Source organism: Prinia subflava, chromosome 21 (genome assembly GCF_021018805.1).
Source record: "Prinia subflava isolate CZ2003 ecotype Zambia chromosome 21, Cam_Psub_1.2, whole genome shotgun sequence".
NCBI classification, from domain to species: Eukaryota; Metazoa; Chordata; class Aves; order Passeriformes; family Cisticolidae; genus Prinia; species Prinia subflava.
Genome location: NC_086267.1, coordinates 5,615,120 through 5,638,105, shown reverse-complemented (window position 1 = coordinate 5,638,105; position 22,986 = coordinate 5,615,120). Strand labels below are relative to the sequence as shown.

Genomic DNA, 22,986 nt, shown 5'->3' with positions numbered 1-22,986 from the left:
TCGGCCAAGGCCAGGCAGCAGCTCCTGCACAGAGCCTGGGTGGGGCAGGAGGAGGTGAAGGAGGTGTTCTCTGGCCAGGTCATGGTGTCACTGTCACAGAAAATGCTCTGGCCATGGCCAGCAAAGTTTGTCACCAGCCAGGCATGGAAAGGTGGAAAACCCTTCCCAAGGTGCCTTGTCAAACAGAAATTCCACCTAAAAACAGCTCCTTTACCTGCTAAAGGCACCTCCTTGTCAAAAAAAACCTCCACTTAAAAACAGCTCCTTTACCTGCTAAAGGCATCTCCTTGTCAAACAGAAATTCCACCTAAAAACAGCTCCTTTACCTGCAAAAGGCACCTCCTTGTCAAACAAAAGCTCCATTTTAAAACAGCTCCTTTACTGCAGATAACATCTCCTCACATCTCTCCCAACTGTGGGATGAGTTGCAGATTAATTATGAAATCCAAAGACTCTGAAACATCATCGTTAATCTCAAGGCCCATGACAAAGTTCTAGAACTTGACACAAGATTTGTTTCAACTTGCACAGCAGATCCGGCAATTATTTTGAGACTTTTGAGGAAAGCCTGGTATCTGATATTCAAAAAGGTCTTGGGTGTATTCCCAGAAAAGGATGTCACTGTCCCATGAGAAGTGTCAAACCCCACACAATTCCAAGCAACTGGAAAAGTCAACCAATCCAACTTTACAAAAAGATTTTATTGAAAGGATTGAAAAATATTTTGTTTCTCAACAATATTTAAAACCAAGTTTTCAATGTGTTAACAATATGTAACAGGATTTTTCATCTTTTAAAAATTCAGTACACTGCTTTATTCCCTACTACAGTTGGTAACAAGTTCTCCAATTTCTACCAGAGGATAACTTTTTTAAAAAAAAAGAAATTAAATTCCCAGCTTCCAATTTGGCCCTTTGTAGATGAAAGGATTTGTAGGTGCCAGTGACTTACAAACCCTTTCATTAAAAACTCTTAATCAGCAAACCCCCATTTTTTTAGCAGTTTAACCAAGTTATTCTGAATAAGCTACATCAGCAAAATGAGGTTTTTATTGCCAACAAAGCGAGGTGCACTCCAGCCTTTTTCTGGATCAGCTCAAAGGCAGAACTCAGGGCTGCTCCAGCCTCGCTCTCCTGCAGTTTGCAGATTAAAAGCCTTGGAAAGGGACTTTGTTCACTCAGATAAACTCTGTGATGCATTAACACAGCTGGGCCAGGGAGAACCAAGGCAGCTTTTGGAGGAAAAGCCAGGGCTGAAGTCTGGGCTCAGCAGACACTCAAAAATGTCTTTTCTCAGCATCAATTCTGAGCTGCAGCAGCCTCAGAGCAGCAATGCAATTGCAGCAGGTGAGAAACTGAAAAAAGAAATTTCAAGCCAACCCCTAACGTAGATCTAAAGTAGTTCAGTACACTTTGATTACAGATTTAATTACCTGTGCACTCTGAAAATTAAAAGTTCGGCAATTTAGTAAAGAATAGCTTTACTATTATAAAAAGCATAAATAAAAAGTGCTGAATATAGTTTTATCTTTAAAAAAATACTAGATAAGGCTCATAAATCATTTCACCTCTGCAAAATGATTTTCCACTCCCCAGTGTGCCTAGAACTGCTCATTCCTCACTCATCCACACGTTTCTCTAGACACCATACCCTGTTCCTTCTCTCAATTATTGCATGTTTAAATAAAATAGTTTCAAAGCAAAAAGCCTGACACTTCTCTAGTTCAAAAAGTAGCCAGTTATCAAATAACTGAATACTCCACATAGGAAACCCGTAAGCAGCTTCAAAACAGTGATAAAACAATTACTGCGGATTCAAGTGAAAGAGAAACCCCAAAAGCTCTCTGGATATTCTCCAAGATACCCCAAAAATCCATCTGGTTTTGACCAAATCTAACCAATATTCTATTTTACAAAATGTACAAACCAAGGGTTGATTTCTATGGACAAGCTGTCGTTGTGATTTGCATCGTTACCCAAGAGTTTGCTTCTCTTTTCTGGAAAAGTGCTCTCACCTGCATTCCATGAACTCAAAAAGGGATGAGATCATTGAAACCACCAGAGGACAACAGATCAGGCAGTTTGGAAATGAACCCATTTCCCATTTCCACTTTGGACCACAGAAACAACGTAAGACAATCATGAAAGAAGTTGAGCATTCAGAGATTCTCACTCCCTTCCCAAGGAAATCCCACCTCAGCCAGGAAATTCATTTATTGGCAAGGATCTGCCACAGCCATTTAAAGCTCCTGTCCCTTCCTTTAGTGAGCGATGCAGCAAGACTGGAAAACGCTGAAGTTTGGAGAAGATGATCAAGAGACTGCACCACAGAGAACAGAAATGTAAACATTATCCTTGGGTTTGCTAGTTTGCAGTTAAAGTACAGTACAAACCCTTTTTTTTTCCCCCCAAACCAGTTCTTCTGTTGGGGTTGGTTTTTTTTTGTTTTGTTTTGTTTTTCTTTCATAAAAGCACATACAATAAAATATGTACAAGAGAGAAGTTAGAAATGTTTGAAAGCATCTTAAAAAAACGTAAATGTGAGACTTAGAATATCTTGAGTGTGCTGAAGGCACCGTTGCTACTCCACTGGGAATGTGTCCTCTCATTTCTCCAGCCCACCAATGCAGAATCCCATCCTGGATTACTCAGCACCAAGAGTTGGGAGGAATCCCTGGAAGTTGAGGGCATTCAGGATCTAGATTAAGATATTTTCTTCAGGACTAGAATTCAGTAGCAATTGAAGTCCAGATTCTTCTTGAACACTTGGAGAATTATTATTATTTTTTTTTTTAAACATGATAGTCTCTAATGCTACCATTTATCCCAGGGAATCAAACAAAAATAATGAGAAAAACCAACACATGGATGATTCCCACCAAGAGGAAGTGCAGAGCTGTGAATTAGCTCAGCTCCAAACCCAGAGAAACCTGTAATAATTAATGCTCATCCCTGCTGTTTGTGGGTATTTCCACAGTGCTGACAGCCAAGGGTCAACCACTGCTCAAATGGGCACAAGAGAGAGAAATGTATATATAAAAAATATATACCTTTTATTACTAATTCCACCTATTCATAAAAAACATCCTTTGTGGGGGTTTCTTTAGTTGTCACACTTGCAAGTAAGAAAGTATTTTCTGGGCCAGGGGTATTTAAGATAACAAAGAGGAGCTTTTTTTTTTTAAAGAAAACTTCTCAGAGTTTTTCTGTCCCTAGTAGTGTTCAATGGAGTTACAAACCTATCAAATAAAAGATTTTAATGCCACTTTTCTGCTGCCACTTTTCCCTGGTGTAGCTACATTCAGCCTACCATGGAACTGGTAAGTCAGAGGTTACAATCAAATCTGCAGATGTGGTTTTTGATAGCAGTCAGGAATAATCCGCTCCCTGGGAAGGAAATTCAGATTCTGGGTCAGAACCACCAGAGCCTCCCACTCTTGGTGGGCAGGAAGGAGCACAGCCCTTCCCAGCCTCAGCACTGAGGGACAGAAACCACGGCCACAGGGCAGCTCCGGGGCGGTGGCTGCTCCAAAATCCAAGCAGGGGGAGGGATTCTGCCACACTCCAGCGCCACCAGCCCCGCAGGACACCCCGGGCTCCTCAGAACTCCTCCTCCTCCACGGCGAAGTTGTTCTGCTTCTTGCGGACGTTCCAGTGCAGGCACTCGGCCAGGCTCTCGAACCAGTCGCTGACGGGCTCCCGGAAGCAGATGGAGGGCAGGGGGTAGCAAGAGGTAGTGATGCTGATACTGCAAGGGCACAGGGCAGTCAGGCAGGGCAGCACGGCCTGGGCACGGCCTGGGCACGGCCTGGGCACGGCCTGGGCACGGCCTGGGCACGGCCTGGGCACGGCCTGGGCACGGCCTGGGCACGGCCTGAGCCTGAGCCCAGCCTGGGCATGGCCTGAGCCTGAGCCCGGCCTGGGCACGGCTTGAGCCTGAGCCCGGCCTGGGCACGGCTTGAGCCTGAGCCCGGCCTGGGCACGGCTTGAGCCTGAGCCCGGCCTGGGCACGGCCTGAGCCTGAGCCTGAGCCTGAGCCCAGCTGAGCCCAGCCTGAGCCCGGCCCCAGCCCAGCCTCAGCCCGGCCCCAGCCCGGCCTGTCCTGCCCTTTCAAGAAAATCCCATTTCAAGAAAAACAAACGGGTATTTGATTTCCCCTTCTCTCAAGAGCACAAGCCCCTGATGCTTTTTTCACTGAGTATTCATTCATCTGCCAAACAACAGCTTCCCATGGCCAGTGGGCTGAAATAAAGCCGAGCTCAGCTGGGCTTTGAGTGACCAGCAGAGCTCTGGGGACACCTCCTGAGAACCCCTCCGGGGCACCCTGCAGCCTCAACGGGCAAAGGAAACCCAAGGCACCATGTGGGCATTTCCATTTCAATTTTTAACCCCTCTGTGCCATCCTGCAGCCTCTGGCATCACTCCCACAGGGGCAAAGCAAACCCAAGGCACCTCTGGGCATTTCAATTTCAAGTTTTAACCCCTCCGGGGCACCCTGCAGCCTCAAGGGGCAAAGCAAACCCAAGGCACCATGTGGGCATTTCAATTTCAAGTTTTAACCCCTCTGTGCCATCCTGGAGCCTCTGGTATCATCCACACAGGGCAAAGCAAACCCAAGGCATCTCTTGGCATTTCCATTTCAAGTTTTAAGCAACAAGCCCAAGGATTCCAGAGTGTAACTAAGGGCCAAACCTTGTGCTTGAATCTTTACTGAGCTCCTGAACTCCTTCAGACATGATCCAAGCTCAGGAAATAAAACCTGTTTAGGATGGGGGGCTACACCACCTCTACATTTTCCTTCATGGCAACTTGTGTGGGCCAAGAGGAAAAAGGATAACAAATAACAAATTTGCCAATCTCCCTCCCAGAGCTGCCTTTGGTCACCTCCACCACCACAAAACTGAGGGATTTCACACCCTCCTGCTCACTCAAGCCACCACAACCACTCCCAATTAACCCAGCTTAATCCACGTGGAGTTTCCCAGCACCTGTTGGGTTTGTAGCCTTCAGAATTCCTAAGATTTATCTTGAAGTTAAAATTTAGAGAGTTTTCTAAAGATATGCCCATCTTCCTTGCCAAGCCTGCAGTGTTTACAGAGTCTGAACATTTCACTTGCTTTTATGGGAAGATCTAAAGAACTCAAGTTAGAAATTAAATTCTTTTAGTGCAGTCTGTGCTCTGGGAGGTGTTAGGGTTTATAAAAGCTTCTCTCTTCACTGCCAAAAACCCTTTTGGCAGATGTTAGAGAATGAGGGAGCTGCATGAATCAGGATTTTCTATACTTAGAGATAATACAATCAGAAAAAGTCTGACCTGTCTCCATGGCATATTTCCTGCCTCTTCCTTCCATCAAACGAAACCCACGCCGTGTTCCTGGCATCTGGGGAGAGCATAATCTGAAAAACAGGAATGAGCTGAGGTCCAGAACTCCAGAGCAAGGAACAAACAGAACAAACACCTCCTCCATCCTCCCTCCGAGTGCAGAACGGAGTCCTTGGAACTCCACAGCTGCCAAGGAATTCCTCAGCTGTCCATGGCAGCACTGCAGTTACACCACTCGAGCTCCAAACCTTTGTTGTTTGTTTATAAATATATATTTTTCTATATGCACCATATCCCTTTTTGTAAATACAAGGTCATAACCCACACAGACCTTCCAGTTCCAGCCAGTTCAGTTTCTGTAACTTTAAATCCGTTACAGGAGCTGACTTAGCTTTTCTTTCAAAAAATATAATGAAGGTAATATAGAAAAATACATAGATTTTAATACATAATGAATCCAAAGATGTCAAATTTAGTAAGTTTGGCTCCTATTTAAATTACATTCCTATGAAAAGTTATCCACTGGCCAGTAAAACCCACTGACATGAAAGTATAGGCTGAGAGCAGTGGCATGAATAAACATTGAATTTATGTTGTAAAACAGGAACAAAAAGTCCAGAACACACTCATTTCTCAATGCTCATCCTCTAACACCCCGAGGAGCCCTTCCAAATCAGCTCCCTTCCTACTTGAGCAGGCTGGTAACAGAGACAAAAGGAGAAAGGGGTTCCTCCTTGCAAAGAGTATTTGTCCACAATAACCATTAACCAAGTCTATTTTACATTCAGCTATTAAATGTCTTTTTTCTGCAAGACAACATTAACTAAAGCTGAATACTGAGCTGCAGGTAATGCTACCAGTTTATCCTTAAGATCTGAAATATTTCTGAAAGAAAGGAGAATTTTTGGTTCCCTTCAGCACTGATCATTTACAGGCGCTTTAGCCAAGATTCTGGAACATTTTTTAGAATGTAAATGTAGGAATTCCCATTTTGTAGAATGTTACAGAACTACAAACCAGTTGGAAAAGTGTCAAGTATTCCACTGGTGGGTAAACTCTAAAGAAAACCACGATGTTGAACCAGACTTGGTCTGATCCTGCCCCACGTGAGAGGAAGCAGGAGCCACACGACACTTCCCACCCTCCTCACATCCCCACGGCCCCTCCAGAAGTTTTTAACCCACGAGGAGAAATGAAATGACAGAAACCAACCTTGAGTTCCACTCCAGCAGGGACCACGATGGGTCTGAAGGACAGGGAGTGGGGGCAGATGGGGGTGATCATGATGGCAGGGACGTTGGGGTGGATCATGGAGGCTCCGGCCGCCGCGGCGTACGCGGTGCTGCCGGTCGGCGTGGACACGATCACCCCTGGGGACAGCAAACGGGACAGCTCTAAAACCAGGGACACCAACACATCCCACCCTTACCCTGGGGACAGCAAACAGGACAGCTCTAAAACCAGGGACACCAACGCATCCCACCCTCACCCCTGGGGACAGCAAACGGGACAGCTCTAAAACCAGGGACACCAAAACATCCCACCCTCACCCCTGGGGACAGCAAACGGGACAGCTCTAAAACCAGGGACACCAAAACATCCCACCCTCACCCCTGGGGACAGCAAACGGGACAGCTCTAAAACCAGGGACACCAACACATCCCACCCTCACCCCTGGGGACAGCAAACAGGGCACCTTTAACCACCAGGGACTGCTCTGGGGACACCAAAACATCCCAGGAGAGGGCCAGCAGCTTTATCAACCAGGGACTGCTCTGGGGACACCAGGACATCCCACCCTCACTCTGGTGACAGCAAACAGGACAGTTCTAACAACCAGGGACACCAAAACATCCCACCCTCACTCTGGGGACAGCAAACGGGACAGCTCTAACAACCAGGGACACCAACGCATCCCACCCTCACCCTGGGGACAGCAAACAGGACAGGGCCAGCAGCTTTACCAACCAGGGACTGCTCTGGGGACACCAGGACATCCCACCCTCACCCCTGGGGACAGCAAACAGGACAGCTCTAAAACCAGGGATTGCTCTGGGGACACCAACACATCCCATGCTGGCAAAGTGAACCTCTCCCGTTGGATTTCACAGCTCAGCTGCAACACACACAAAAGGAGAAACTCCCCCCTGGCCTGCCACGTGGTTTCAGAAGTTGCACAAACTCAGGTTACACAATTTTGTAACAGTGACTTTCGTTTTTTTCTTTAAGGGTAAGAGCTTTAAAGATTAACTCCTGTCGTTCATGAGTTGAGATTGTTTGCTTTCAGCAAATCCCAGATAGCCAGGCCAATCTTTTCTGAGCTATTTCTTACCCTTAACCTGAAATATAATACCCCAAAAAAAGAGCTGCTTGCCCTTGCATGCCCATAAAACAAAATCTTTCAGCACCTAAAGCTTCGCTGTGGGAATGAACACACCCATCCTTTGCATACTCATGTTTGCTGTCAGCAGGGAACTGGAGCTCTGTTTCCATGAGGGAAAACCCTCCAGGAGAGCCCAGCACTCACCATCCCCTTGCACCGTGGTGATCAGGTGCCCATCCAGAAACACATCCACGTTGGACAGGTAGGAGGAAGGGCCACGATCCACCACAACCTCATTGAGGACCTGCCACGACACCAAACGTTACCCCAGCCTGCTGCTGCTGCCTTGGCAATGAAATAAATGTCAAAAGCAGAACGTGCTTTCCAGATCTCCTAAAAATTCGTGTTGATTTAGTATCTGTGAATTGAAGTCTCTTTACACTTCTGTAAGTTTTGAGATGTTAAGAATTAGTCCCAGGAGCTGGTCACTAACAATGTGCAGGTTATAGAAATGTTTGGTGTGCCTGACTTTAGAATTATTGCTTTGTTTTCCAAATAGAAGGAAGGTTGGACTCAAGCTTGGAGATATTTTCCAGCCTAAACAATTCTGTGAGATTATTTCTGTAGCAAAGTGTGAGATGAGCACTTCTGACTGCACAAAGGAGATGTATGCAGCACCTCACATATATATATATATTATATATATATATATATAAAAAATACCATTTATATACCACATAAAAATACCATATATATATATATATAAGACCAGCAGAGCTCTGCATTTAGAGCAGAGCTGGAGCAGCAAGAACCAGCCCCACGCTGCTGGGGGGAGTTTTAATGAAACAAGTACAAATTACAAACAACAGATTGGTTTTTTTTGGCTCGTTTTGCCCTCTGACCTGGTATTGCATAATTTGCTTGCCCACTTCTTTCTCCAGGTTTGCAGACACGACCCCGTTCTCCTCTATCCCGTTCTGCACCGTGGATTTCTCCCTGTGCTCCTTCACCACCTTCACCTTGAGCCTGCTCCGCAGAACCAGAGCTGCATTGCCTGGAGGGAGACAGGAAAAACACAAAAATGAGCTGCTGGCACAGGAAATCACCCCAGCAATGAAATAAACAGGCTCTGTGAAATGCCATCCATCTATTCCTGAGCTTTCAACATTCCCAGTTTCATTTACAACAGAATTAGCTACACTTGGCTGAGGCTCAAAACTGATTTTTAGTAGCAACGAGCAAAAATCGAAGTCAAATTTCAAACCAGTTCCTTCCCACTTTTCTTATTATGTAAAAAGAAAATGTAAATTTTATATAGGCATGATTAAAATGGGAAAACACTGCTGGGCTCATGTGATCTTCAGTAAGACAAAAGCTAAGCTTAAAGAAAATTAAAGGATTGGAAACATGTATTAAAAATAACTCTCTAGTGAGGTTTCATACATCTTTTCAGGAATCTACTTTGGATGCAACTCAAATAACCTCATGCTGAAGAAACAAAGAATTTATTTCCTCAAATATTTTATTTGCCTGACTTCTCAGTATTTAAACATTGCACTTTGTTCCTCTGCTTAGTTACCATTTAACATAAATTCTACTAATTAACATAAATTACCTTACACTTAATTACTCCATAAATTTTTTTCTTAGCCCTTTTCCTTTACAGAGCAGTACAGAGAGCAGCACTGGATGAGCCAATGCAATGCAAAGATTCTGTTAATTTAAGATACATTTCTGGTAATTTAAGATTTCTTTTAATTTCAGATACATTTTTCAAATTTCAAATCTTAGAGGCCAGCCTAAAAGAGTTGATTCAGAAAAAGAAACAAACAAACACCACACCTTGTCCCCTTAAATTTACCTTCTATAACCTGAGTGACTTGGGACTGAAAATTCTCAAAATTAAATGGAGTAAGAAATCCAAGGGATCCCAGATGAAAAGCCATAACTGGAGGTACACTGCCCTATCAATAAAGAAAAGAGTTTTAAAGCTATTCAGTCAAAGCAATCCATATTTCAACTATTTGCCTGTAAATATTGTGACTATTGATGAAACTTCAACTGTGCTTAATAAAAAACAATACATTTGACATTCTTTTCACAAGGTAAAAAAGAGGGAATGAAGAACAAAAGACAAATGCTCAACTCAGCAACAAAGGAGGGGGGAAAATCACTTTTAAATATTTTCAGAATAAATGTTTATGGGTCTATTTCCCACCAAAACCAACCTGGAAAAGTGAAGAAGCATAAAGTAAGGTCCCATCTCCTCCCAGGCATATGATAAAGTCTATCTGATTGGAGATATCATCATAGTCTAGGAGCAACATGGAAATAAAAAGTTTTGAATTAAATTGTATCCACAATCTTAGTTTCCTAAGAAAAAACAGGAAGAAAAATTACAATTTGCAGCACACAAACATTTCCTCACAAATATATAAAAAAACACAGCCAGGATGTAACAACTGTCTGCAAAAGACACAAAAGTTTTACAAATTGCCCCAACAACTAAGAAAACACCAAGACAAAAAAAGAAAAAACCACTCCAACTGTCCTTTCAAGAATTCATTTCCATCCATACCTTCTCTGAAGGTGCAAAATTTCTTCTTCACTGGTCCAAAATTCTCATCATTAGCTATAGCAGGGTCTTCCAATACTTTTTTTTCTACATACACTATCATATTGTTCTCCTGGAGAGAGAGAAAATAAGCTTGTGAGGGACCTAACAACATCCTGTAACTTCCATTAATTTAAGACATATAAATAATATTTACAGTAGTGTTCTGCATTGTTTTTAATGTGTGGTCTGATCCCAATGAGAATTTTGCAGCATGCACAGATCATTTAAGAAATTAAAGTTTGTTATATAGATTACATGATACAGCAACACTGCTGTGTTTGCTGAAGGCTTGGAGGTTTAAGCTTTTTATATCCCATTCCTGTCATTTAGAACTGCAAACAGAATGGAAGTTTTTACTTTAATTTACTTTAGTTTTAATTTTAAGCGTCATACCGATCTTAACTTCTGTAAGAAATTTTAATACACCCAATGTCAGCGGGTATAAAGATTTGTTTGCACAAATTCTGCACAGAGTGAGCAGCTGGGGAGAGCTGAGGTGTAATTTGAGGTGTAATTTCTGTTTTCTCACCTCGGTGAGGTACACACAGAGCTCTTTGAAGGGCTGCAGCAGACTGGCATCACGGATCTTCTTAATCACAAGGACACTCTTGGGAGGTTTGTTCCATGTCAACCGCTGGCTCGCTGGATCCTGAATGTGCCTGGGGGACAAAAAAATCCCCAAACGTCACCACGTTTTGGTGTGACACCTTTCTGACCTGGCAAAAATACATCCTGCAGGGAAAGGCAATAATTGACATTGCAGTGAGGTCTCTGAGCTTTGCTATGTGCAGCTGATAAATCAGAATTAATAATTCTGGTCCCTGCTGCCCTGTGAATGACCTGTGTCAGCAGGGACCTGCACAGAAACACCACAAAACCTCTCAGATCAAGTTCCTCAAGTGTCTGACACCACAGTGCTGATTTCCTCCTGTCTTGGTGCTCACTCAAAGGAGAAACATTCAATTAGAGAATCTGTAAAAGTCACAGCAGAATTTTTTTCCCCATCCAATACTCTAAGTCAAACAGCTCAATGTAAATTTAAAATTCGTTTTATTTCAGCGCTCGCATTTGAGATACAAACACAGCAGAAACTAAAGGTTAATGCAGGGCTCTAATATCAATAATGCTGACAAGAACTCGGGATTGCAGCATTGAATAAACCCAGAACTAGCAGCAACTTGATTCAAACAAAGCCAGGCTGCCTTTTCTGCTGTACTCACCAGTTCCATGCAGTTCTACTGAATGAAAAGTTATTCATAACTTGCTTTAAGATCTTCATGTTTCTTTCCAGGGCTCAGGCAAATGCAACAGCTCCAAATAAAATCAAAGGCTGAGGCTTTTATCACTTATTAATAACTGCAATCTCATTTTGCCCTGAAAAATGGTTTTTCTTCTGTTGAAGATTTCAATCAGTTCCAGTAAAAAGCTGTGAGGCTTTACAAAAAACCCTGTGTAAGACTTGTATTCCAGATCTTCCAGGCAAGGTTTCATAAAGAAAATCCCATTTCAAGAAAAATAAACAGGTATTTGATTTCCCCTTCTCTCAAGAGCACAAGCCCCTGATCCTTTTCTCACTGAGTATTCATTCATCTGCTCATCAAAAAGCAGGTTTGCAAGTTCTGGAGCTGCTGGTTGTATTGAAAAAGACACCCAACATTCCCTAACTTAAGCCTGCACATAAAAATGATGATTCTCTGTTAGAAAAAAATCCCTCCAGTGAGGAGAATTTAACAAAATAACCCACAGCAGAGCAGAAAAAACACCAACAAGGTTTTGCTTGTTTTTAAAACACACAAAACCTCGTGTGTAGTAAAAAGAATTTCCAAGTTGCTTTGCAAACAGCCCTTGCCTTCAGCAGCCTGGGGGCAGCTCTGCTCCCAGCCCAAGCTTTTCCCTGGCACAATCCGGTCCCTGTCCTTATATCCCCGGCCTGGGCCAGCCCCTGGGAGGAGCAATGGCCCGGGTCAGGTGGGTAAACACGATCTGGGCTGGCTTTCAGTGCCCTGCAGCACCCCGGGGCTCTTTACAGCACCGCGGGGGAATGAGGAAGCTCTGGGCTGCCAAAGGGAGGGATCTGTGTGACGCTTTCCCAGGAAAGGGTTGGATATCACCAGGAAGGTTACAGTCTACAGAGGTACAGAACTAGGCAAATAAATACTGACTCCAGTATCTGACAGTTAACTGGAAGAGCAATTAGATAAAACTTTTTTAAAGGGGCAAAAATCACGGGATGGTTTGGGTTGGAAGGGCCTTGAAGCCCATCCAGTCCCAATTCCACCATCTCAGGTGGCTCCAAGCCACGTCCAACCTGGTCTTGGACACTTCCAAGTGGGGCAGCCACAACTTCTCTGTGCCCACCTTGGTTAAACCCTGAAATTCCTCTTCTGGCCAAGGCAAAACCTCATTTATTAGGTATATAACACCTGGTGTAGAAAGTTATGCCACACAACCTACAAAATTAAAATGTTTATTTTCCCACTAAGCAGAAACCAGCTCTTATTTCCACATTTATCAACAGTCTAAAAGCAAACTTGCTTTAACTGAAAGTGCCAGAGACCAAACACAAAAAATTCAAAGAACAAATCCAGACATCATCACCAAGGGAGGGAGAAGGTTCCCCTCAGATTTCACAGCACACAGAACAGTTCCTCTTCCTCCCCTTGTGGTACCCAGAAGAGTTTTTATTGAGTTGGAAATATGAGAGTTGCCATTTTAGACACTAAACTATGGATTGCCAACTTGGCAAAGCTCTCCCCAGGATGGCAATCAACATGAAAACCTCTAAATATTGGCTAAAACACAAGCACTGCTGATTAGGGGGTGAAAAAGTGGACTCAGTGGAAAAGCAAAGCGGTTTTGCTGGCCACAGAAGGGGCACTGGTGGGAGGAGTACTCACATAATCGTTTTAGGATTCTGCAGCATGCAGGCCTTTGGTCCAAACGTGGTCACTGGGCATGGTCCGTGCAAGGAGCGCGTTCTCCTGAGGAAACAGAAAATAATCAGTGAGTAAGAGAGATGTGGTGACAACCTGGGGCTGTGTGGCTGCTCCAGCACCGAGCCCTCCTCTGAACCAGCTGCACAAAAGCAATACAGGGCAAAGTGCATTTCTTAAAGCTACGTGAGAGCTCCCCAGGCTGGGTAATTTTACAGATCAGCTCTCACATTTCCATCGGCTCCTAAGTGACACCGGTTTCGCTGCTGCAGGCACAAGAACAACACTTTTATTCTGTGGTTCTCAATGCACTACATCTTAGATAAAAACGTATTTTTTAGGATGATTGAGCCTGGTATCAATCAGCTGAAACAGCTCAGTGAGAGCTCTTCCCCTCACTGAGGGCAGCAATGGACAGACATTGGGTTTTCCAGTGTGTGATTTAAACATTTTCAAGGAGCTCTCCAACACCTGCAGATGTTTTTGGCATGATCAAGTCACAGAGATGTGTGTCTCGGTCATTTAAACACCCTTAATAAATTAATCAAACAAATTCTTCAGCTCTAAGGCACATGGAGATTTGTAACTGCAATTTTGAACAGGCTGAAAAAAAATTGCTACTCCCCCCCATTTATTTCTCTAATAAAACCTTTGTCTTCACACAAACAGGGGCTCTGAGGTTCATTTATCCTCAAAATTGAATCTACCAGGACACAGGGTTATTCCTGGCTCTAGGATGAGATCATATGGAGAAAGTCAGAGCTCTTCAGCCTCACCTCCCTCCCAAACTGCTCCAGCAGAGCTGGAACTGGGAGCAAAACTTGCTCAAGTCATGGAACTGTTGAAGCATTATGTGACTGCTATTAGAATTATTCCATTATAAGAAGGGGGGAACATTTCTTTCCTGGGCTTAATTCAATCACATCTTGCTTGTAACAATCATCACTGCTGGTGCCTTCTATTGTGTGTTACAAAGTAGCCCAGACCAGCCTGATGACTCACTCCTAAAGCTAAAAGAACCCTCAGAAATCTAATAAAAATCAAAACCAGATCACAGGTTAAACATATAATTAAGGAACAACAGCAACATCTTATTTGTTCCTTGCCTAATAAAATATACCAGTCTAAGATTTGAATTCCAGTAACAAAACCAGAATAATTTCTTTTCCATCTCTAAGTCCAGGCATGACTGACCAAGTCAGATAAGCACATTACTAAGTGTTTAATAAAGTTCACCTTATTTATTTAAAACAGAAAAATGAGCAAAAACCAACATAACAAGAGATTAATGTGTCAATATGGGCAAAGGGTTGATAAGTCTCTATCTGCTTGTGCACAATCACCCTTGGCATTAGGATGGTTAAATAACACCCTGGCACATCACCTCCCACTTCTTGCTTCACTCCAGCTTCTCCCAGATAAATGTAATTTCTGCTTTCTCCCAACACAGGTCATTACTTGATGCCACTCCCAGTAATTGGCCAAATTCTGTTCCTATATGAGGCATTAAATATCAACGTCTGACCTTCATGACATTCCAAAAGTTTCCTCTGCAAGCCCTATTTAATAACTGGTGTAAATTTTCCCTGAGATTTCAGGGGTTTGTTAGTTTTATTGGTTTTATGAGTGCTCAATAAAGCGCTTGAGAGAACAGAATTTCAAGTTATTCGCAGCCAGGCTGCCTTTGCTCAGAATGAGCAGCAATGCCTTGGAAATTATTCAATTTTTAGGGAAATCTACTTATCAGTTCCCAGCAGCTGGGCAGCTACCTGGAGCTTCTGAGAGCACAGAGGAAGCCTGAGAGCAGCATTTCCTGACAGCCTAAAAATGCCTTGAGACAATTTAGCTCTGAAGTGAAGACAGCCAGTGAATGACTGCAGAACAATAACCCTAATGAAGGAAAATCTCAGAAGCAATTACCCTGATTCAAACCCACAATGGACAGAGTCCTTCTGGTTGAAAAAGCAGCTGTTTAGCTAGAAAATAATACAGAAAAATTTAGACCACATGGTCTTCTCTGCAGATTGACTGAGAGGTTTGAGTAGAGAAGGGAAAACCACCGGTTTCACAGCACAATTTAAATATCAAATCTTTCATTTTGACCATACACACATCACCAGAGCTACCACAGAGCACAGCCCTCAGAAAACACTTCCCAGAAGCATCAAATTCACTGAACTACAAACACAGAGCAGTTCTTTTCCTAACCTTTTAAGGCTTTTAGCTTGCCTCCCTTCACCACAAAGCCGCCCCCTGTGCTCTTCAGCCTCACCCGTGTGTGCTCTTGCCTCCCAAGAACATTCCTACCAGCAAAGCAGGAGCTCTGAACAGAAATTCCATCTGCTGAGCAGCTCCCTCGTGGCTCTGCCCATGCTTTAGGGACAGTCACAGCACAAGGAAGGAGAAGTCCTGCTGTGCCTCCCACAAGATCAAGACGCGGCGCTGCCCCTGCCCGCCGTTCAATATTTACAGCGGGTCCAAAGATCACCAAATCAAAAGTTCTACCCACCCTGCCCACATGACAGGAGCCTTGCAATGAGATCAGAACTTTGGTCCAAAAAAAGAATGGGTGTTTCTCACTGCTCTGAAACCGTCTGCAAACACCAACTTACTTTTTACTGCCCCACACACGGGTTTTTAACACACACAGCACTAAAGCTGTGGCTTGAGCTTTTGTAAAAGTCTGAAGAATTGTCTTTACTGTAGACTGATTATTTTTTGGAGACTTTGAGCTCTGCAGACACCTGTTTTGACAACCCACAAAGCTTTGATTCTGAGTCTGCTCTTACTCAACACCCCACCTTCACCTCCCCGCCTTCATTTTGAACCTTCCAAGGCGCACTTTAAGACACCCTCATGGCCATATTTTTTAAAAAAATTAAAATCTAGTTAACCACATATGTTTTAGCAACAAGGGGAAGAATCAGGGGCCTCACCTGAATTCTTTGGTGCTTCCAAGGGCTGGTGAAGCCGACAGACTGCGTGACTTGGCTCGGCCCCGGCTGGTGCTGCCCCAGTCGTCGGCGCCGTGGCACGCGGAGCAGTGGTAGGCAGAGTCTGAGCTGCCCTCAGCCTTGCTGGCACACAGCTTCTCCCGACTCATCTCCATGCTGGAGCCGAAGGAACCTCAGCCAGAGAGAAATCCAATCCCTGCCGTGGAGAGGGAGAGGCAAAATCTCAGCGTTCGCAAAGGTAGCGGAGCTCTGCTTGAAATTCGGATTGTGGATTCGGCTGGCTCAAAGGAAAATGGAAGCTTTGCTAACTCAATCCCTTTTCTCTCAGTAGATAACAGGCTGAACATCAAAAAACTACTGGAGCTGTGCTTAACATCAAGGAACTCCTGGAATTGTGCAGAAGATGAGCACTGTGCTGAGATGAGCCCGTGCTCTGAGCAGTTTCCCTGCTTTGTGCAGCTCCTGTTCCGTGGTCAGCACATCTGACCAAGGTGGAGTCCTCCCACGGCCCCCACAGTGGATTTTATAATTGTTTTTCAGCAATTAAAGTGCTTTAAAGTCCCTGCAAATAAAACTGGAGGAGCATGTTACACTAAACACAGAGTTCACCCACACTAATAAAGACCTCTCCAAAGAATCTGGGAAGTTCTTCAAGGTAATCAGAAATTCCTGGAATTAAAAATGACCAGTGTGTTCTCAGACTGAGAAGAGGCTCAGCACAAAATTGTTTCAAGAGCAGCACAGATTCGTGTCTTCAGTTATGTAAGAGATAAAATTAATTTCTTTGAGATATTGAAAAGAAAGAAAACTTTAAGTATGTGCCAAGGAATCAAGGCTCAGGAAAAATGATAAAGTCTCCTATGAGGTGATACATATATTGAACAGATAAAATAGAATGCTCTAAGAGCAAAAAACAAAAAAAACCCAAAAAAACTGTCAGATAATGCAACAGAAATAACCTTAATAAGCCTCAGCTTTTGAAAAAAAAAGATTAATATCAAGCTGAGGAGAGACAAAAACAAGCTGGAGGACAATACCTAAGTCCTTAAATCATTTTTGACTGGAGAGATGATCCAAAACAAACAGGACAAAATAAGGACAAATGTGCAGTATTTCAGTTCCACGAACAACCAGCACAAATAAAAGATAAACAGCTGGTTAGAACACAGCTTTGCAGAAGTAATAAAAACCCCAAAACCAAAACAAAGCCCAAACTTGAAATAACCGCAGACATTCTGAGATGTTGTGGGCAAGTTTTCATCGTTACTTGAAGCAAATAGAGAAGAAACCTTATCAGAATAAAAATAGAAAGCGACTTTCAGTGTATAACAAACACTAAACCATAAACAAATAGTATCCATGTGAGTGCAGCCCAGAGGAACAGCACATTCCTCAAGTCAGTTGATTCCAGCACAGGGAGGGGGGGAAAAGTTGGTTCAGTAAAAATTTGCAGATGTTTTTTCCAACAGTTTCATCACTTTGGATGAAGCTCCCACCTCATCCTGCAGAGAGAGGAACTAAATACTGGTGCAACCCTTACAGTGGGCTGTGGCTCTGGGAAATCATCACACAATGAGGATATTTTCTGAGGAAAGTCCCCAGAAAATGGCAAACCCCACAACTTCCTCAGAACCCCAACCTACAGACAACAAAAATCAACAAAAAGCAGCTGTAATTTTAAACTCATTACTAAATTAGCCAGCACCTAATCAAATTAGAAAGTGCTTTTGCACTGCTGTATCTTAGGCTTCCCAAGGAGAGCACCACTACAAAGGGGTGCAATTACTGCCAGCCATTAATGATTTATAGCATCCTGCCCTTGAGAGGTATCAATGTTTAGCTGGGGGTTACTCAGGGCTGTGTCACCTGTAACCACAGCTCGGGAAACTGCTCATTGCAACACTCCTGCAATTTTGTCCAGCTAAGATTAGCAAAATGTGCCTTGATTTTTAGACAATTCGAGCTGATATATAAATTTTGTGCCTGTTAGTTGAGTAAGGGAGGCAGAGAACAATTATTTATGTAATAAGCAAGATGTGTTTCCACGTGACTTTGACCGAAGAATGTTCATCTGACAGATGCTGACAGTAAAGAAAATCAGATTAGCACAAAACTGGAAGTAAGAAGTGTACAGACCTACTAAATACAGCCTAAGAACTTGATATTCCCTCCATGTAATACTTTCCAATTCAGGATGTTTTAACTACAGCTTACACCATGTACTGTTTAATTAACATTCCCTCACAAGACCTTCATTGAATAAGCAGACTTGACATAAGACAAAACTGCCACTGAACAGCTTCCAGGATTGGATCCAAAAAACTTTTAAGCACATGGTAACAAACTAATGAAAAGGCTGCTCTGTTTTAAATCATGTCCAAAATAAAAACAGCACAAGAAAAACAAGTATTTAAATGTTCAGCACTGCAGAAGGAAGGATAACTGAGAAAGTGTCAACATCTAACAAAAAATATCAGTGATGGTGACACAGCAGCCAGGTGAATCACCTCTCACAAGTATCCAACTCCAGTTTTATTTAGTTTCCCATTTTTAATTTCACTGAATATTCCCCTGAACCAGAACTTAGCGAAGGTTTCATCAAACCACCTTTATACAACCAACCCCATGACATCCCCCAAAGGAACGGCAAGGCTGCAAATCACCAAGGGATTTAATTTTATTTTATAACGACCATGCTTGTAAGCTGCTCTTTCATAACAAACTTTTCCTGTTAAATGCCCTGCCTTAAATCATCCTGGTTAAAGGATTACTGCAGGGTCCATCCTGACAAAATCCTCACAGTGCTTTAATGCCCCTCCAAGGCTGCAGCACTTGTACTGAGTTCTTAGAAATTATATCAGTAATTCAGTAATTCAGAACTCATTTTATACTTTATTATCCACTTTCTCTTGGGACATAAGTGGACAATGTTCTATCCAAAACTGTACCTCTTGTGCCATTGTACAGAGCACTGTGTGCTTGATCACTGTGCTCTGTGGAGCTTTCTTTTGTTGGATTTTGCTGAATAAAGCACTCCAGCAGAGGTTACATGCCTATGACTCCATCCCGAAGCACTAAACCCCCTCTCACACACACACAAAAAAAGAAGGAACAACTCCATCAGACAAACAGACTTCGGTTTAGTTTAGAACTTCATATTCCAGCGTGCCTGCAGAAAACCAAAACCCCTATTAAAACCCGGCAGCAATTACAATTTTAGGTTTGGATTACACACCCAAATGCTATTTCCACCAAAAACCCAGGCGGTTTGACCATCACGTGTGCACGGCCCAGGCAAAACAAGCCCGTTTGTTAACCCTTCCTCTCGGGAACCCCAGCACGGCCGGGGCACGAAGCCCCCCAGCCCCGGGCCGGCCCGTGAGGGGGCGAACAGCGGGGCGGGCCCGCTGTCCATGCCCGCGGGGAGCGCTCCCCGGCCTCGGGGCTGCCCAGGGGATCCACCGGGCTCTGCCGGAGCCAGCGGAGAGACGAGGATGCGGGAACGCATTTGGGCACTTGGGACGGCGGCCCGAGCGGGGACAGGGACCGGGGGCACAGGGACAAGCACCGGGGACGGGGGACAGAGGGACGCGCACCGCAGACACACACGCGCACCGCGGACACCCGCACCGCTCCCCCCTCAGGGCCGCGCTGCCCCGCGGGCTGCCCTGCGCGGCTCCCCGACTCACGGCGTCCCTCAGGGCCGAGCCCCGCGGCGGTGCTGGCGGTGCTGGCGGCGCTGGCGGCGGCGGGCGCTGTGAGGGGCGCGGGGCCGGCCGGCCCTACGCGCCTCCATCGTCCCCTCCCCGCCGCGCCCGCGCAGGCGCGCTGCGGCCGCGGGCCCGGCGCGCAGGCGCGGCCGGTGCGGCTGCGCGCGGCCGCCTCAGCCCGCGGGGTGATTATTAGCGCTAATTAGCGGAAATTAGCCGCGGGTGAGGCGGCGCTGGGTGGGCTGTGGGTGGGTAGCGGCCGCCTGAGTGGCCGGCATCGTATCGGGTTATAGGTTAGAGGAGCCAGTGGGGGACATGGGCATCGGACACGTCCAGCCAGCCCACACCCCTCACACCACCTCCGAATTCCAGCCATCTCACACCCCCCGAATCATCACATCTCCAAATTCCAGCCATCTCACACCTCCAGCCATGCCATCCCTCCAACCATCCCCCACCATTTTACCCTTCCAATCATCTCACATCCCTCACATCACCCCACACCTTCGAATTTCAGCCATCTCACACCTCCAGCCATCTCACACCTCCAGCCATCTCACACCTCCAGCCATCTCACACCTCCAGCCATCCCATCCCTCCAATCATCCTGCACCCCTCACACCACCCAAACACCTTCAGCTTCCAACCATTCACACCTCTTGCTGTCCCTCCTCTCCAGCCACCCCACACCGCTCACCTCCAGACATCCCACCCCTGCAGCAATCCCCCACTTCCTACCTCCAAACATCCCACATCTCCCACCATCCCACCCCTCAGCTATCTTACCTCTCACCATTCCATCTCCCATCCCTCCACCCAGCCCACCTTCCCACCTGGCACTGTCCCACATCTCCAACCATCCCTCCAGCCATTTCACCTCTCATGATCCCATCTCCCACCTCCCACCATCCCATCCCTCCAGCCATTTCACCTCTCACCATCCCACCTCCCACCATCCCATCCCTCCAGCCATTTCACCTCTCATGATCCCACCATCCCTCCAGCCATTTCACCTCTCACCATCCCACCTCCAATCATCCCTCCAGCCATTTCACTTCTAATGATCCCACCTCCCACCATCCCATCCCTCCAACCACCCCATTTCCCCTTTCCCCGCCATCCCACCTCCACCGTGCCCTCTCAGGTCAGGCACAGACTGCACCTTCCCCTCCTCTCCACCTGCCTTTTGCCTTCCAGCTCACACCACGCCCTTTGCTATGGGTGTGGCTGTTGGCACAGGCTTCCCTCACGCCCTGCTCTCATCTCCCTACAATACCTGTCATGAACTTTTACCTTAATCAGGCCTCTCCTCATCGGGTAAATGCCTTTTCTGACACAAAACTGTTTGACAGCTCACGCCACTTTGTGAGGATCACTCCATCTCAAGTACAGACACAGAGCGATGAAATGTAAAAAAACATTTTCCAGTCTGTACTTGAACTGAAAAAACCAACAAGTTTTGGTACCTCAAATCACCGGGAGCTTTGTCACAACTTCAGCAGAGGTAGGATCAAGCCCCTGGATGGACGCCAGTAGGAAAATAATCCTTCAGTTACCAAATCTATCAGGTTTTGTAATTTCAGAATTGCATCTTCTGCTTTAAAGAGACTCACACACGAAGCTCACTGGATAAATCACACCAGGATAAACCCACACAGTAAGAGAAGCACACCACATGAGAATGTGGCACTTGGGGTTTTTTTTTTTCCCTTCTTCTTCCTTTATGTAGTAATTTGTTTTTGGGGAACCAGGGAGCTGTAAATAACTGATGGTCAGTAAAGGCTGAAACAAACTTGAAAAAGAGGAAGCAGTTGCTACATGTGGGAAAATACCACTGGCCATGTTACACCATTCTTGAAAGTACAGGATTTTGAGCCAAAATTTCTTTTTGGTCCTTCATTCCAGAGGCACTAAGGCAACAATACACAGCTCTGTGGGGTTAATGATATCTCAGAGCCTCAGATGTCTTCAGTGTGCTGAAAAGGATTCTCAAAATGTAAAGGGACACCAGAACATGACACTAGGCAGGAATTCAGCTTTAGGGAGTCAAAGCACTGCCCTGAAACCCGAAGTGAAAAACCACCCCAGTAGAGATGCTCAGACCCCACTCACTGAGCAAGGCAGCTCTTGGGATGGACTTTTCCAAATTCCAGGGTGAAAAGTGACAAATCCCCACTACAGCCATCACAATTGACATTGGCTGCTCAAAAATAAACCCGTCGAGGGGCAGGTTGCTCTTCCCACAGCACAGCAACTTCCCCACGGTTGCTCAACATTTTGTAAGAGGCCTGAACTCTGCAGCACGAGGAGCTCTTATCCCTGGTAATTGGTGGAGATAAGACTGCTAAGCAGCTGAGCCTGTCCTATTTATAAAAGGGCTGCAGTTAAAACAGCAGCTCTGAGCTGGGCAAGTCCAGCAGCGACCTTGGGAGCTCTGCTGGGGTGTTGGGATGAGTGTCCCAGGCTGGGACAGCTCTTCCCTGCACAGACTGCAGTGACAGGAGAAACAGAAGAGTTTTAAACTTTTAAAAATCTCCTTTTAAACATCTCCTCCCTGACACCATGAGCAGAACACTGTAGCTCAGCGCTCTAAGCCAGGTTGTGCTTCCTTTCTCTCCCAGGGAAGAAAACAAAGAGAAATGTTGGCAGGAACTTGAGAAATGAGCATAAAAACATTCTGCGGGTTTTTTTTTTCCTACTGGGGCTCTGAGTTCCTAGAAATAACAAAAAAAAGAGATAATTTCACACAATGCTGTTGTTTGACAACTTGCACAGATGTGCCTGATACAGAAGCTCTGTTCAGCCTCCACCTACACCCCAAACCTCCTTCCAGCAGGAGGCATTTCCACTGAGCAGGAAGCAATTAGCAAATTGTCTCTATTAACATCTAGCAGGGTTGAAGAACATCGTTCTTAACCTTCATTTCAAACAGCCTCTGATGACTCAGAATTCCCGAGGGATCACGAGAAGTAAAAAGGTACCACAAAGCCTAAATTCTGATGGAGATGGTGGCACATGAATGTGACAAATAAATTATTTCCCAATGGTCACACACTGACACAGAGACAGGGAAATGCTTTTCATTATTCAGGCTGATTACCAACACCTCCAATCGTTATGTAAATGT

General features: G+C 45.0%; 1 protein-coding gene across 3 annotated transcripts; it reads right to left on the bottom strand.

Annotated features, from left to right (window-relative positions):
- Positions 1-680: 680 nt before the first annotated feature.
- Positions 681-19,995, bottom strand: NADK (NAD kinase). 3 transcript variants are annotated; one of them, XM_063417546.1, is made up of 12 exons: positions 19,839-19,995; positions 16,132-16,345; positions 13,160-13,243; positions 10,792-10,921; positions 10,224-10,332; positions 9,874-9,959; positions 9,507-9,609; positions 8,548-8,699; positions 7,850-7,949; positions 6,535-6,692; positions 5,314-5,396; positions 681-3,747 (listed from the first exon to the last, which is right to left on the bottom strand). In XM_063417546.1, the coding sequence occupies exons 2-12, from the start codon at positions 16,302-16,304 to the stop codon at positions 3,600-3,602; spliced, it is 1,326 nt and encodes a 441-aa protein (XP_063273616.1). In that variant the 5' UTR covers positions 16,305-16,345; positions 19,839-19,995; the 3' UTR covers positions 681-3,599. The 3 variants fall into 3 exon arrangements, with proteins under 3 accessions (XP_063273616.1, XP_063273617.1, XP_063273618.1); XM_063417547.1 differs by having other exon boundaries at positions 19,718-19,857; XM_063417548.1 differs by lacking the exon at positions 19,839-19,995 and adding an exon at positions 19,765-19,783.
- Between the last annotated feature and the right edge of the window lie 2,991 nt (positions 19,996-22,986).

Bases quoted from the DNA above. Each gene is read 5' to 3' on its own strand.
- NADK (XM_063417546.1), bottom strand. From the start codon at position 16,304: ATGGAGATGAGTCGGGAGAAGCTGTGTGCCAGCAAGGCTGAGGGCAGC. The intron at 10,922-13,159 runs GTGAGTACTCCT...TTTGTCCCCCAG, and splicing joins CAGAATCCTAAAACGATTAT to GCACATTCAGGATCCAGCGA. The intron at 7,950-8,547 runs GTCAGAGGGCAA...GTGTCGTGGCAG, and splicing joins AGCAAATTATGCAATACCAG to GTCCTCAATGAGGTTGTGGT.